The 14,462-nt window shown below is 38.9% G+C and overlaps 1 protein-coding gene across 3 annotated transcripts; it reads right to left on the bottom strand.

Annotated features, from left to right (window-relative positions):
- Positions 1 to 1,781: 1,781 nt before the first annotated feature.
- Positions 1,782 to 9,834, bottom strand: LOC132873584 (uncharacterized). 3 transcript variants are annotated; one of them, XM_060909289.1, is made up of 4 exons: positions 9,389 to 9,834; positions 8,002 to 8,292; positions 7,671 to 7,791; positions 1,782 to 2,906 (listed from the first exon to the last, which is right to left on the bottom strand). In XM_060909289.1, exons 1-4 carry the CDS (start codon positions 9,430 to 9,432, stop codon positions 1,797 to 1,799), a joined length of 1,566 nt encoding a protein of 521 aa, XP_060765272.1. In that variant the 5' UTR covers positions 9,433 to 9,834; the 3' UTR covers positions 1,782 to 1,796. The 3 variants fall into 3 exon arrangements, with proteins under 3 accessions (XP_060765272.1, XP_060765274.1, XP_060765273.1); XM_060909291.1 differs by lacking the exon at positions 8,002 to 8,292; XM_060909290.1 differs by lacking the exons at positions 7,671 to 7,791; positions 8,002 to 8,292.
- Between the last annotated feature and the right edge of the window lie 4,628 nt (positions 9,835 to 14,462).

The following is a 14,462-nucleotide window of genomic DNA, read 5'->3' as shown; positions in this document are numbered from 1 at the left end:
CCCAGTTAAACAAATGAGAGAAAATATTATACATGGTCGTTTATTTATTGAGGAAAATGATCCAATATTACATATCTGTGAGTGGCAAAAGGATGTGAACCTCTAGGATTAGCGGTTAATTTGAAGGTGAAATTAGTCAGGTGTTTTCAATCAATGGGATGACAATCAGGTGTGAGTGGGCACCCTGTTTTATTTAAAGAACAAGGATCTATCAAAGTCTGATCTTCACAACACATGCTTGTGGAAGTGTATCATGGCACGAACAAAGGAGATTTCTGAGGACCTCAAAAAGTGTTGTTGATGCTCGTCAGGCTGGAAAAGGTTACAAAACCATCTCTAAAGAGTTTGGACTCCACCGATCCACAGTCAGACAGATTTTGTGCAAATGGAAGAAATTCAAGACCATTGTTACCCTCCCCAGGAGTGGTCGACCAACAAAGATCACTCCAAAAGCAAGGTGTGTAATAGTCGGCGAGGTCACAAAGGACCCCAGGGTAACTTCTAAGCAACTGAAGGCCTCTCTCACATTGCCTAATGTTAGTGTTCATGAGTCCACCATCAGGAGAACATTGAACAACAATGGTGTGCATGGCAGGGTTGCAAGGAGAAAGCCACTGCTCTCCAAAAAGAACATTGCTGCTCGTCTGCAGTTTGCTAAAGATCAAGCCAGAAGGTTATTGAAAAATATTTTGTGGACGGATGAGACCAAAATATAACTTCTTGGTTTAAATGAGAAGCGTTATGTTTGGAGAAAGGAAAACACTGCATTCCAGCATAAGAACCTTTTCCCATCTGTGAAACATGGTGGTGGTAGTACCATGGCTTGGGCCTGTTTGGCTGCATCTGGGCCAGGACGGCTTGCCATCATTGATGGAACAATGAATTCTGAATTATACCAGCAAATTCTAAAGGAAAATGTCAGGACGCCTGTCCATGAACTGAATCTCAAGAGAAGGTGGGTCATGCAGTAAGACAACGACCCTAAGCACACAAGTCATTCTACCAAAGAATGGTTAAAGAAGAATAAAGTGAATGTTTTGGAATGGCCAAGTCAAAGCCCTGACCTTAATCCAGTCGAAATGTTGTGGAAGGACCTGAGGCGAGCAGTTCATGTGAGGAAACCCACCAACATCCCAGAGCTGAAGCTGTTCTGTACGGAGGAATGGGCTAAAATTCCTCCAAGCCGGTGTGCAGGACTGATCAACAGTTACCAGAAACGTTTAGCTGCAGTTATTGCTGCACAAGGGGGTCACACCAGATACTGAAAGCAAAGGTTCACATACTTTTGCCACTCACAGATGTAATATTGGGTCATTTTCCTCAATAAATAAATGACTAAGTATAATATTTTTGTCTCATTTGTTTAACTGGGTTCTCTTTATCTACTTTTAGGACTTGTGTGAAAATCTGATGTTTTAGGCCATATGTATGCAGAAATGTAGAAAATTCTGAAGGGTTCACAAACTTTCAAGCACCACTGTATGGTGAACCTATAGTATGTTTCATTTACAATATTAAACCTTTGTAGCAAGTTTGAATTTATTTAGTTTCATACATACAAAAACGCACCTTGGTTTGTATTGTTTTACACAGAAATAAGTCTCTTCAGTCATCATTTTTCTTCATTCAAATTTTGTCAAAATTTTCTGAGAATTAAATTGTGAACACAGTACCATGATTAAACTCATGACCGGAGTGTATCATTACACCCCTAAGAATTTCAGTTCTTTACTTTTTTTTGTTATTCAAATATCTATGCAAATTATAAAGCCAGAGACAGCTGTCGTTTATATGCTTTACTCAAGCAATAGTGATGCACAATTGTCTGTGTTTAGATAATGCACCAGGGCATCACGCACATCTACAGCTGCACCTTCAGCATCTTCCTCCGGTGGCAGTGCTACTAAAATCTGGTCTCCTGTAGCAGGAGGGTCCCACTCTTCACTGTACTGCTCATCGTGTGTTTCACATAAGTTATGGAGGACACAACAGGTAAGCACCATTGTTTTCACGAGGTCTATCTGGCTGTCATTGCGTTTAAGAAGACATCTCCATCGCCCCTTCAACCGAGTGAATGCCTTTTCAGCCACGGAACTTGCACAGCAGATTTTCTGGTTGTATGTCCTCTGTTCTGGTGTCAACTGCCCCGTTTCTGAGAAAGGTTTCATGAGCCAGCTCTGCAATGGAAACGCAGCATTACCGAGGAGGTAGTAGCCAACATCACGACCAGCGATATTTTTAGTATGGTTTGGAAATAGTCCTTGTCCTATGAGATCCCATAACCCTGATACATGCAGAACTGTCGCATCATGCATACTGCCAGGACTTCCTGCAAATACATGCCAGAAGAGCCCATTTCCATCCACAACTCCTTGGAGTATGATAGAATGCCAGCCCATGTGGTTAAAATACTCTGCATGATACTCTGTGGGGACATTTGGGATATGTGATCCAGCGACAACCCCAACACACTGTGGAAGTCCATATCTCTGTTCAAAGTTCATGGCCATTTCCATAAGCTTATCATCATTTGGGAACGGTATCAGTTCTGGCAGCAGTACTTCATTAACTGCTGTGCAGAATTCCCGAACACATCGCCACACCGTCGTAACACCAACGCCAAACAAATGTGAAACGAGTCTTAACTCACTGTTGGTTGTCAGCTTCCAAAGTGCTATGGCTACCCGTTTTTTTATGGGCACACACAGACGAAAGTTGGTGTCCCGCTTCTCCATCGCTGTTCGTAACCTATGGCAAATGTACATGAATGTGTCCTCAGACATTCTGAAATTCTGGCTCCACTGCTCATCTGTAAAGTTGGGAACTACAACAGTCCACCAATTGTTTGCTCTTTGATGAACCCACACAGATGGCGGCTTGCGACGTAACTGGTAATACATCTGGATCTGAAACACAAATCATCCAAGGCATGCTATTAACTCATAAGCCCAACACTGAAATAAAAAATTAAGAAGAAGAAGCCTTTATTTGTCACATGTACAAACACATGCGCAGTGAAATTTCTCCTCTGCATTTAACCCATCTGAAGCAGTGAACACACCCAGAGTAGTGGGCAGTTATGCTACAGCACCCAGGAGCAGTTGGGGGTTAGGTGCCTTGCTCAAGGGCACTTCAGCCATGGTACAGACGGAGGGGAAAGTGCTGTTCATTCACTCAATTCCCCTCACATTTTTCCTGCCGATCTCAGGAATCAAACCAGCGACCCTTTGGGTCCAAGGCTGCTTTTCTAACCTTCAGGCAATGGCTGCCCCCAATAAAACACCCTTAAAGGAAAATTTCACCCTGAATGACTTGCATACGAATCATTTTGATTACCTTTTCTTCAATGGCATCCAAACTTTATTTTATAATAAAATTCAGGGTTGTTTTTTTTTGTTGTTGTTTTCTCATCTCATTATCTCTAGCCGCTCTATCCTGTTCTACAGGGTCACAGGCAAGCTGGAGCCCATCCCAGCTGACTACGGGCGAAAGGCGGGGTACACCCTGGACAAGTCGCCAGGTCATCACAGGGCTGACACATAGACACAGACAACCATTCACACTCACACTCACACCTACGGTCAATTTAGAGTCACCAGTTAACCTAACCTGCATGTCTTTGGACTGTGGGGGAAACCGGAGCACCCGGAGGAAACCCACGCGGACACGGGGAGAACATGCAAACTCCACACAGAAAGGCCCTCGCCCGCCCCAGGGCTCGAACCCAGGACCTTCTTGCTGTGAGGCGACAGCGCTAACCACTACACCACCGTGCCACCCTGTTCATGCTCGTTATCTCTTAGATTGCTAACGATGCAAGTCAAGTCTCTGCCGTAACTCAGTGAGACTGCATTGCATTCTGGATCTTTGACTCTAGCACTCGCTGTCTCCACTATTATACTGGAGTCTCATAAATATGACATTCAACGTAGCTGGAAAAGAATGTGTGAGAAAACAAGCTCTTTGTCTTTTATTTTTAAGAGCTTACAGCAAAATCTTACTGTTATCAGCTGTAGCTGAGATCATTTCAATTTTTTACTCATATTAAAAACACCATTGAAACTTCCCCCTTAAACTCCCCACATGACATCAGCGAGGGAGATAACTCTTAACTTCTCACAGGAATAACAATAATACTACACCAACCAACAAATTAGCACCAACATCTTTAAGATATCTTAGGTAAAATATTTAATATCATAGATGTTACAGTGGTACTTGAAAGTTTGTGAACCCTTTAGAATTTTCTATATTTCTGCATAAATATGACCTAAAACATCAGCATTTCACACAAGTCCTAAAAGTAAATAAAGAGAACTCAAACAAATGAGACAAAAATATTATATTTGGTCATTTATTTACTGAGGGAAATGATCCAATATTACATGTCTGTGAGTGGCAAAAGTATGTGAACCTTTGCTTTCAGTATCTGGTGTGACCCCCCTTGTGCAGCAATAACTGCAACTAAACGTTTGCGGTAACTGTTGATCAGTCCTGCACACCGGCTTGGAGGAATTTTAGCCCGTTCCTCCGCACAGAACAGCTTCAACTCTGGGATGTTGGTGGGTTTCCTCACATGAACTGTTCGCTTCAGGTCCTTCCACAACATTTCGATTAGGGATGTGCGATGTCCCCTTAATTGGCATCGACGATGTTTACAGTGCAAACATCGTGATGGACGATGATATCGTGGGGGGGGGGGGGATTTTAATACCACGTTATTAAATATATTATTATTATTATTATTATTATTAAAAGTATTAGATACTCATCCGAGGCTTTGGCACGTAAAGGAAAAAAAAAGCGCTAGGTGATGTGGAATATTTGGCCTTGATAACGGATATGTGGTCCAGCTGCAACATGATGCCCTATATGTCAGCTACCGTACATTATGTGGACCGAGAGTGGGCAATGCAGTCCAAATGCCTGCAGACGAGTTTCATGCCAGAGACACATTCAGCGGACAATTTAGAAGACGCATTGCGCGAGACACTTGCCGAATGGAAAATAGAGGAGAAAAAGATCGCCTGCATAACAACGGGGCGATTATTGTCACAGCCATCAGGCAATTGAAATGGCTGTGGTTAAGTTGTTTTGGGCACAATTTGAACCTGGCCATAACCAACTCGCTTGCGCAACAGAGGGCCAGTACAGACAGAGCGTTTGGAGTTTGCCGAGCAGTCAACGCTGCGTTTGCGCACAGCTGGCTTCGGAGAAATGAGCTGCGCAAAGCGCAGGTGGAAATGAACCTCCCCGAGCACTCACTGATCACGGCAAGATATTAATCAGCTCTAACAATGAAAGACTAGTATTCAAACTATGAGAAGAAACTACACTTAAGCTATTACTCATTGTTTATTTACACCATATCAATTGAAGATGCGTTTCGGCCTTTAGTGCGCACTTGAACGCGCTAATTTTTCCAATTTATTAGTGTTTGAATTACTGCAGCCGCTTTTAAAATCATGATTTAATATTTTTTTTTTACTGTCTTTACATTTATCAGAATCACCTTCATTCTTCCATTTGGTTTGACATTATGGCTTAGAGTGGACCATTTTGAGTCTGAAAGTGGGCCTGTTTACCAGATTAAAGTTATTTGACTTCTGCCGAAGTCTGCGCTTCACTGCCGTTTGATAAGGTGCAATATTTCCCGACTGAAGTCGTTAATAGTGGCCATTTGTTTGAACAACATGACAAATTTTACATTAAAAGTATAGTGTAGGCTAAAAAATGAAGTCGAAATTTATTATTAGTAGCATACTGTATTTGTGTAACCACGTTATGTTCACTAGCACGTCCCTGCACCATAGCCTACGTGAACAAGCGGTAATAGGATATTACTTTATAATGATTTATATAATTATGTATTTATATATATACATGTTATATAATATATTTATATATTAAACAAAACTAACTAACTAAACTAACAAAAAACTAACTTTTTAGGTTAAATAGGCCCAGATGATACCGTATATGCATGTTTATGACAGGAGGGGGCGTGGTATCACGATGGTGGCTCTCCATCGCGATGGATGACCACCATCGTCGATGGACGATGGCATCGTCTATCGGCACAGCCCTAATTTCGATTGGACTAAAGGTCAGGACTTTGACTTGGCCATTCCAAAACATTAACTTTATTATTCTTTAACCATTTTTGGTAGAACAGCTTGTGTGCTTAGGGTCGTTGTCTTGCTGCATGACCCACCTTCTCTTGAGATTCAGTTCATGGACAGATGTCCTGACATTTTCGTTTAGAATTCACTGGTATAATTCAGAATTCATTGTTCCATCAATGATAGCAAGCCGTCCTGGCCCAGATGCAGCAAAACAGGCCCAAACTATGATATTACTACCACCATGTTTCACAGATGGGATAAGGTTCTTATGCTGGAACGCAGTGTTTTCCTTTCTCCAAACATAACGCTTCTCATTTAAACCAAAAAGTTCTATTTTGGTCTCAACGGTCCACAAAACATTTTTCCAATAGCCTTCTGGCTTGTCCACATTATCTTTAGCAAACTGCAGACGAGCAGCAACATTCTTTTTGGAGAGCAGTGGCTTTCTCCTTGCAACCCTGCCATGCACACCATTGTTGTTCAGTGTTCTCCTGATGGTGGACTCATGAACATTAGCCAATGTGAGAGAGGCCTTCAGATGCTTAGAAGTTACCCTGTGGTCCTTTGTGACCTCGCCAACTATTACACACCTTGCTCTTGGAGTGATCTTTGTTGGTCGACCACTCCTGCGGAGGGTAACAATGGTCTTGAATTTCCTCCATTTGTACACAATCTGTCTGACTGTGGATTGGTGGAGTCCAAACTCTTTAGAGATGGTTTTGTAACCTTTTCCAGCCTGACGAGCATCAACAACGCTTTTTCTGAGGTCCTCAGAAATCTTTGTTCGTGACATGATATACTTCCACCAACATGTGTTGTGAAGATCAGACTTTGATAGATCCCTGTTCTTTAAATAAAACAGGGTGCCCACTCACACCTGATTGTCATCCCATTGATCGAAAACACCTGACTCTAATTTCACCTTCAAATTAACTGCTAATCCTAGAGGTTCACATACTTTTGCCACTCACATATGTAATATTGGATCATTTTCCTCAATACATAAATGAGCAAGTATAATATTTTTGTCTCATTTGTTTAACTGGGTTCTCTTTATTCTACTTTTAGGACTTGTGTGAAAATCTGATGATGTTTTAGGTCATATTTATGCAGAAGTATAGAAAACTCTAAAGGGTTCACAAACTTTCAAGCACCACTGTACGTTTCTTTAATGTTGTAAGACTTCTTGAGAGATGATCAGCTCACGTGACGGGCTGTTCGCTGTAAACGTCACGCATTTAGGTTGCATTTGTTAGACTTAATAATGATTATATTAATATATAAATTCTATGAAAACGTGCCATTTTCCATTCTGAATATCAGATTTTCAAAGTATTATTTTTATTGTGTTTAAGGACTTATTTGGTTTAAATAGACCCTTACCTGTCAGAAAAATCTTATTTATTAATTTATTTCCCTAAAATAATCAACATGCACGTGTTTTGTCAATCGCGTTACCAACACCAACTTGTATTAAATAAGTATTTGAAGTGACACTTCAGAATAAATCTGGTATATTATGAAAGATATATCATCCCTGTTTACATTGCGAGTGTTTTGGTTTTTATTTTGTTTTTCTTCTTTCAGCTTTTGCTTTACTTCCTCAAGTTCAAGTCGGAGCGTTTTTCTCTCCTTCTTTGACCTTAATCTGCCCACACGACGTTGCCTGCAACACAATGAAATGCTGATTAAAAATAATATACTGATTGTCATTTATGTATACAATCTATCTTTCTCTCGCTTACTCTCTCTGTCTCATTCTCACACACATGCTCAACTCGGTCTCACTCTCTCACACACACACTTTCTCTCTCTTTCTGTCAAACCTAAAGTCACTTCATGTAATAAGCCATAACCTCTGTCCTTGAACTCTAACCTTGAGGGCTCTGGAGCTGGCTCTGGACTTAGGGGAGGGGTCATGCACTGCTCTAAGGTAGCTGTAAGTTGTGCTTTGGCTCTTCTCGATTTTGCCTGTGCTTCTCTCCAGTATTTCCGCTTGGCCACTTTCTCCCTTTCATTCAGCTCACTAATAGATAACCTTTTGCCGGCATCCTTGTCCTTCCTCGATCTTTCCCTCTCTTTTTCTAAATGCTTTTTTCTTTTCTCAGGATCAGCATCCCTACGCTGCCTGTATCGGCGCTGTTTCTCTGCTGCAGAAAGAGGCATCCTAACAAAAGCATGTAAAATACAAATGCATATTAAATCACCTTTCTTGCTTACATTAGGTTATTTCATATTTTGACATATATTTGAATGATTTGAAGAAGACGGTACTATATCAGGTCTATGCACATCGGTATTAATTTGCTATATACATATAATAAGCTTACAAACATATTTAGGGACAAAACATGCTATTCTTAATATAAATAAAGATTAATAATTATGTATTGTATAAATAATTCTGGTTTGGGGACACAAACATAGGGACATGGCAGGGAAAGGGTTAATAGTAACAGGTTTGACGAAATATGCTTTTGGCAGCCATTACTAGCTATGTGGTTCACACCATGACGCCACATGGTGTGCATCCTAGACATGCTAAAATGATTGTTTACATGTACATTTTAATTTAAAATGTTTAACTTTTTAAAACATGATATTATGGTAACGCATTTTGACACACTATGACCGTCCCCTTCAGTCAAACGAAACACAACTCAATAAAAATTCATTAAAAGAGAGGAACACTTAATTACTTCTCTGTTTGGCAGCTTCCTGATAAAAGGCAGATGATGTCACATCCTGAAACTTATGTCACTTCTGGGATAGTGCATTGTCCCTGGGGGCGTGTTTATCCAAAGTAACGCATTTGACGTAACACATAGGGACAGTACTAAAATGTTGTGTTTTTTTCAATATTCCAAAAAGGTCAAGAATAAAAAAAAGCGTCATACGTTAACTAACAACTGAGGCTTTTCATACATGAAGTTTTTTTTTTCAGATAATTTGATTTTATCCTCTCTAAAAGCCTGTTGCAATATAAGAAATGTTACCGAGGGACAGCCATTTTTACCATATTTAACAGATGTACAATACAAAATATTTCAAATTAAAAAAAAATATATCAATGTATGAATATTTAATGAAGATTTGTTTACCATGTCATACCGACTACATTTTTAAATATTTTTGTTGTTAATACAGCTTGTATGGGTAGATTTTGTGTGAGGGACACAAAATGGCACGTTTTCATAGAATGACCCATGAATATTAAACCTGCAGCTTGAGAGCTCACGTGTGTAGGTGCATCAGAAACTCACCTGTTTTTGTCTTCGTCTTGGGCGCCGTAACCTGCTGTGTGCATTTAAAATCAAATCCCTAATCATTAATCTCCTTTTTCTGATGAATCTGATCTCGGTTGATATAAGCTGATTAATCAAACGGCCGATTAGACCGAGGAACAGAGTTAAACCAACCACTTTTTCCATTTCAGACTCTGTATGTGTATCCGAGTGGACTGTAAAAATCTGGAGCGCTCATAGCTGTAAAGACGAGTGAAGCCAGCTGGCCGCCATCTTACCACTCCCATCGCGTGTATTTGGCTTATGTGTTAAACCATGGTATCCAATCAAATTTGCCCCCAAGAAAAGTATCTCCTGACTTTTTTCCCCTTTCATTACCTCCTCTTATTTGTTCAACTTTACCCCCATTCCTTACATATCTTTATACCGCTTCCCTTCACTGTTATTGTTTTTGTGACGCGGTAGCCACGATAGCATCGCGCACTGCGCATGCGCATATGCATAAGGAATACAATAGCGCATGCGCATAAGTATTAAACTCGCCAGAACGGCGAATCGTGATCTCGCGATATGAACAGTTGATCTCGCGTTATCATCGTGTTGCAAGAATGAATTGTAACAATAGCGCAGTGCGGATCACAATTTTGAAATATCCAAACTGCCCATAAAACTTTATCAAATTCACCAACAGGCTCTGTTATATTGGAAAATGATGTTCAAACATGATTTCAGCCCCCATAATGTGCCATTGTGATATATAATAGGGTGATATTGAGTCAGAGGAGGTCTATATGTTTATGGAAGACTGGATGGCAAAACAAATTTGGTCTGTAATGCATATTTTGGATGGAAATGGAAACATGCTTGAGCTAAATGATTTTAATGCTAAATATAGTATGAGTTGCTCCAGTGAGAAAGTCACACAGAATATCCCAAGAGCCTTTATCCATTTGATTAAGAATAATATTTGGAACATACCAACTCCAAATTTACACAAAGTAAAGATAGATTTGATCTGGATTTAGTAAACGAAAAATGTAACAATAAATTTTTAAGGCAGTACTTAGTAAACACTTTATATCCAAGTATAACAAAAAGCTCACTCATTCTGAAAGATTATAACAATTCTGATATATTATCTATTCGAACAAGATACTTAAAATTCCCAATTTCCTCAAAATGTAAAGAAGTTAATTTTAAAACTATAAATAACATTTATCCCTTAAATGAATTCATAAAATTTAAATCTGATGTAGAAAACTGTTATATTTGTAAAACAGATATGGAAACGACAGAGCACCTGTTTTACAAATGTGAAATTGTCCAAAGTTTGTGGAAATCTCTCCATGATTTAATATCGTCCAGCTCCAGAAATATTGACTCCTGGTCCTTTTAAAATATTCAAATGGGAGTAATCCTTAAAGATAAGAAAACTGAGTTTTTGGTGAATAATCTCATTATTTTTACAAAATATTACATACACAAGTGTCGATATGCCAAATCTCCCCCTATCTATTTTCCTTAAACCATGGGGGGGGGGGGGGGGGGGGGGGGGGGTAGTAAAAGGCCCCCTTAGCACAATGTTTGTTTTTGTAAAAAAAAAATTAAGTATTAACTTTAGGCAAACTTTAGGTGGCATTATTGTTCATGTCACTGTTGTCAAAAACTATGATTAAAACTAAACACATGGTTCATTTCAACTTGGAGAAAAACTGAATTTTCCTTAAGGGGGGCTTTTCCCCCCACTCTACTCTATACTCCTTGTATACTGTTTGTATACTTGATTTGATCTAATAAAAAAAAAAACAATAGCGCACTGCACATGCGCATAAGTATTACAATCATCAGAACGGCGAATCGTGATCTCGCGATTTGAACAGTTGATCTTACATTATTGAAGCTACACAAGAATCTGTATGAATCTTCTTTTTCTTTCGGCTGCTCCCGTTCGTTCGGGGTTGCCACAGCGGATCTGTTCCGCATACACTACCGTTCAAAAGTTTGGGGTCACTTTGAAATGTCCTTATTTTTGAAAGAAAAGCACTGTTCTTTTCAATGAAGATCACTTTAAACTAATCAGAAATCCACTCTATACATTGCTAATGTGGTAAATGACTATTCTAGCTGCAAATGTCTGGTTTTTGGTGCAATATCTCCATAGGTGTATAGAGGCCCATTTCCAGCAACTCTCACTCCAGTGTTCTAATGGTACAATGTGTTTGCTCATTGCCTCAGAAGGCTAATGGATGATTAGAAAACCCTTGTACAATCATGTTAGCACAGCTGAAAACAGTTGAGCTCTTTAGAGAAGCTATAAAACTGACCTTCCTTTGAGCAGATTGAGTTTCTGGAGCATCACATTTGTGGGGTCGATTAAATGCTCAAAATGGCCAGAAAAATGTCTTGACTATATTTTCTATTCATTTTACAACTTATGGTGGGAAATAAAAGTGTGACTTTTCATGGAAAACACAAAATTGTCTGGGTGACCCCAAACTTTTGAACGGTAGTGTATCTGTAGGTTATATTTACTGTATGGACATGGGATCAGAAAACAATTTTATTTATAAGCAGTAGCCACATGTACCCAAAGGTTACCTAATTTTTCTTTTCCAGCTGAGTCGCTGATCTTTTTTTTAATGGCTCTTTTTTTACTACTATAATTATTTTTATGGAGACTATTTCAGTTTTTCTCTTATACAGTGTACCTTTCTCTTTCATATATATATATATATATATATATATATATATATATATATATATACACACACAAGTGAAATATCTGTCTACACCCTTTGACCTGACGATTTGTACAGTTCACTGCTGCATATGTAGGCATTTTTCTTCTAATTTTTCTCACCAACTACATAAATAACTTGTCCAATCTTGTGTTGCTCCCAGTAATCTAAATGACAGTTCCGTTCCGCGATGGGAGTGGTAAGATGGCGGCCAGCCGGCTTCACTCTGACGAGCCTACGAGCTCTCCAGATTTTAGCTCTCCAGATTTCAGTGGTGCAAACACTCCGCGCACAGTGATGACGTCATTGAGCTATGGGCAGTCTTAACGTTTGTAGAATAGACTAGCACGTTGGTGGGACATGATGGCTGTTCAAAACGAGCACGAAAACCATTCCAGTGTCAGCTAAACATGGACATTGTGTCTATATAACACATTCCTAACGTCTTACACACGCATGGTGATTTTTCAGATGGATTACAGTTCTATATCCTAAAATCAAAACCACATTATTATTATATATAGACTTTGGTTCACGAGACAAGTGAAGGAAGTCTTCCAGTGTGTGGTGGATTTTGGTGGCCCAGGATGTTTTAACCACAACACTATTCGTATGCATGATCCTTTCAACATGGATAATTTTATATCACATAATGATTTAAAAGGTGAAAAAAAACAGGAAATAAGACCATCCCTTTATGTCTTAACAACATCAACAACAACAAAAACAAGCTGGTAAACATATTTTTTGCAAGTGGTGTAACTGGGTAGTTCAAGGTTGTTTTACAATATTATACACTAATAATAATAATAATAATAATAATAATAATAATAATAATAATAATAATGTGATTGGCTGTTTAGATGGTGGTATCCCTGGTGTCACCAAGGAATTAAGGAAAATCTTCAGTGAAGAGGAGAAAGCTCACTCTGTGGTTGGAACAATGCAGGAAACAATTCTGATGAATGGAGAAACAACTATCCAGAAGGTTCTATCAGGTCTAATCGAAAGTACGGTTCACAAGTAAGGTGTTGCACGTTTTCAAGTGGGTTAACAAACTTTGGTAACCCTTTTGATTGGCTGTTGGCTTATGTCAACAGCTATCATTTTCATAATAATAATAATAATAATAATAATAATTAAGCCCTGTGATGACCTGGCGACTTGTCCAGGGTGTACCCTGCCTCTCGTCTGTAGTCAGCTGGGATAGGCTCCAGCTTGCCTGCGACCCTGTAGAACAGGATAAAGTGGCTAGAGATAATGAGATGAGCTGAGATAATAATTAATGCACTCTCCAGTCGCAACATGGTATTTGTAATAATTTAGGGCAGAAAAGCAAAAATAAACAGGCTCCACATGCTCAGGGCCCAAGAAGTACCATGCCAACTCACCATATGCACAGTGACTCAACCCACTGACTGTAATTTAGACAGAGGAACAAGCTTCAGCTCCTACTTTCCTGTCATCGTTTTTTAATACTAGTCATATTGTGCTCCAAAGACTGGCAATCACATGGCTTCAGTGACATAACTTCTTATAACAGTTCCCAATAATGATTTTTTGTGATATATAGCATTGTGCAAAAGTAATGCTGTACAGCAAAGATGCCTTCAAAAATAATGAATTTAAACGTTTCTACATTAAAAAAAAAAAACTACTAAAGAGCAGTGAACAGTAATACTGCAACTGAAACAAAGTCAATATTTGGTGTATTGACCCTTTGCTGAAAAATTAAACAGTAGTCTCAGATACTCTGATACTTATGGGACCGCTGTATATTATAACATTGTTAGTATTAAAACATTAGACCGTAATCTAATGTCAGAAATGTTTTGGAAGGAAATGTTTCACAAGGCAAATGTATTATTATTATTATTATTAAAAATAATAATTTTCAATTATTAATGAGAAAGTGTGGACACTTATAGACAAATAAATCAAATGCTTCTGTTATATGTACACATGCTCTTTAAAAAGGCAAGTGGTCAAACTATGTAATATCTATCTATCTATCTATCTATCTATCTATCTATCTATCTATCTATCTATCTATCTATCTATCTAATTTGTTTTAATGTATGCACTCAGTGCTGCATCCGGTTATTCACAGCTGTACAGAGTTTTGCATGTTTGTTGTGAATGAGGGTGTGTGTGAGATGCCTTCTGATGACCTAGTGTCCCATCCATGGCGTAACATAGAATGGTTAATCATTTTCTATGAGTAAATAACTGGCTGCATAAGGCATAATCTTTTAGCATTTTTCATGCAGAAAATGCTTGCGTATAGCTTGTATGTAGTTTGAGACACAGCCAAATTATTACTACAGCGAGCCACAAAACAAAGTGCACTCTTA

This window comes from Neoarius graeffei, chromosome 25, assembly GCF_027579695.1.
Source record: "Neoarius graeffei isolate fNeoGra1 chromosome 25, fNeoGra1.pri, whole genome shotgun sequence".
NCBI lineage: Eukaryota > Metazoa > Chordata > Actinopteri > Siluriformes > Ariidae > Neoarius > Neoarius graeffei.
Note: the sequence above shows the minus strand (reverse complement) of the source record. Positions and strands in the feature narration are given on the sequence as shown.

Excerpts from the sequence above, each read along its gene's own strand:
- LOC132873584 (XM_060909289.1), bottom strand. The coding sequence starts at position 9,432 with ATGCACACAGCAGGTTACGGCGCCCAAGACGAAGACAAAAACAG. Across the intron at positions 8,293-9,388 it reads CAAGACGAAGACAAAAACAG|GATGCCTCTTTCTGCAGCAG; the intron begins GTGAGTTTCTGA and ends TGCTTTTGTTAG. Across the intron at positions 7,792-8,001 it reads CCAGCTCCAGAGCCCTCAAG|GCAACGTCGTGTGGGCAGAT; the intron begins GTTAGAGTTCAA and ends ATTGTGTTGCAG.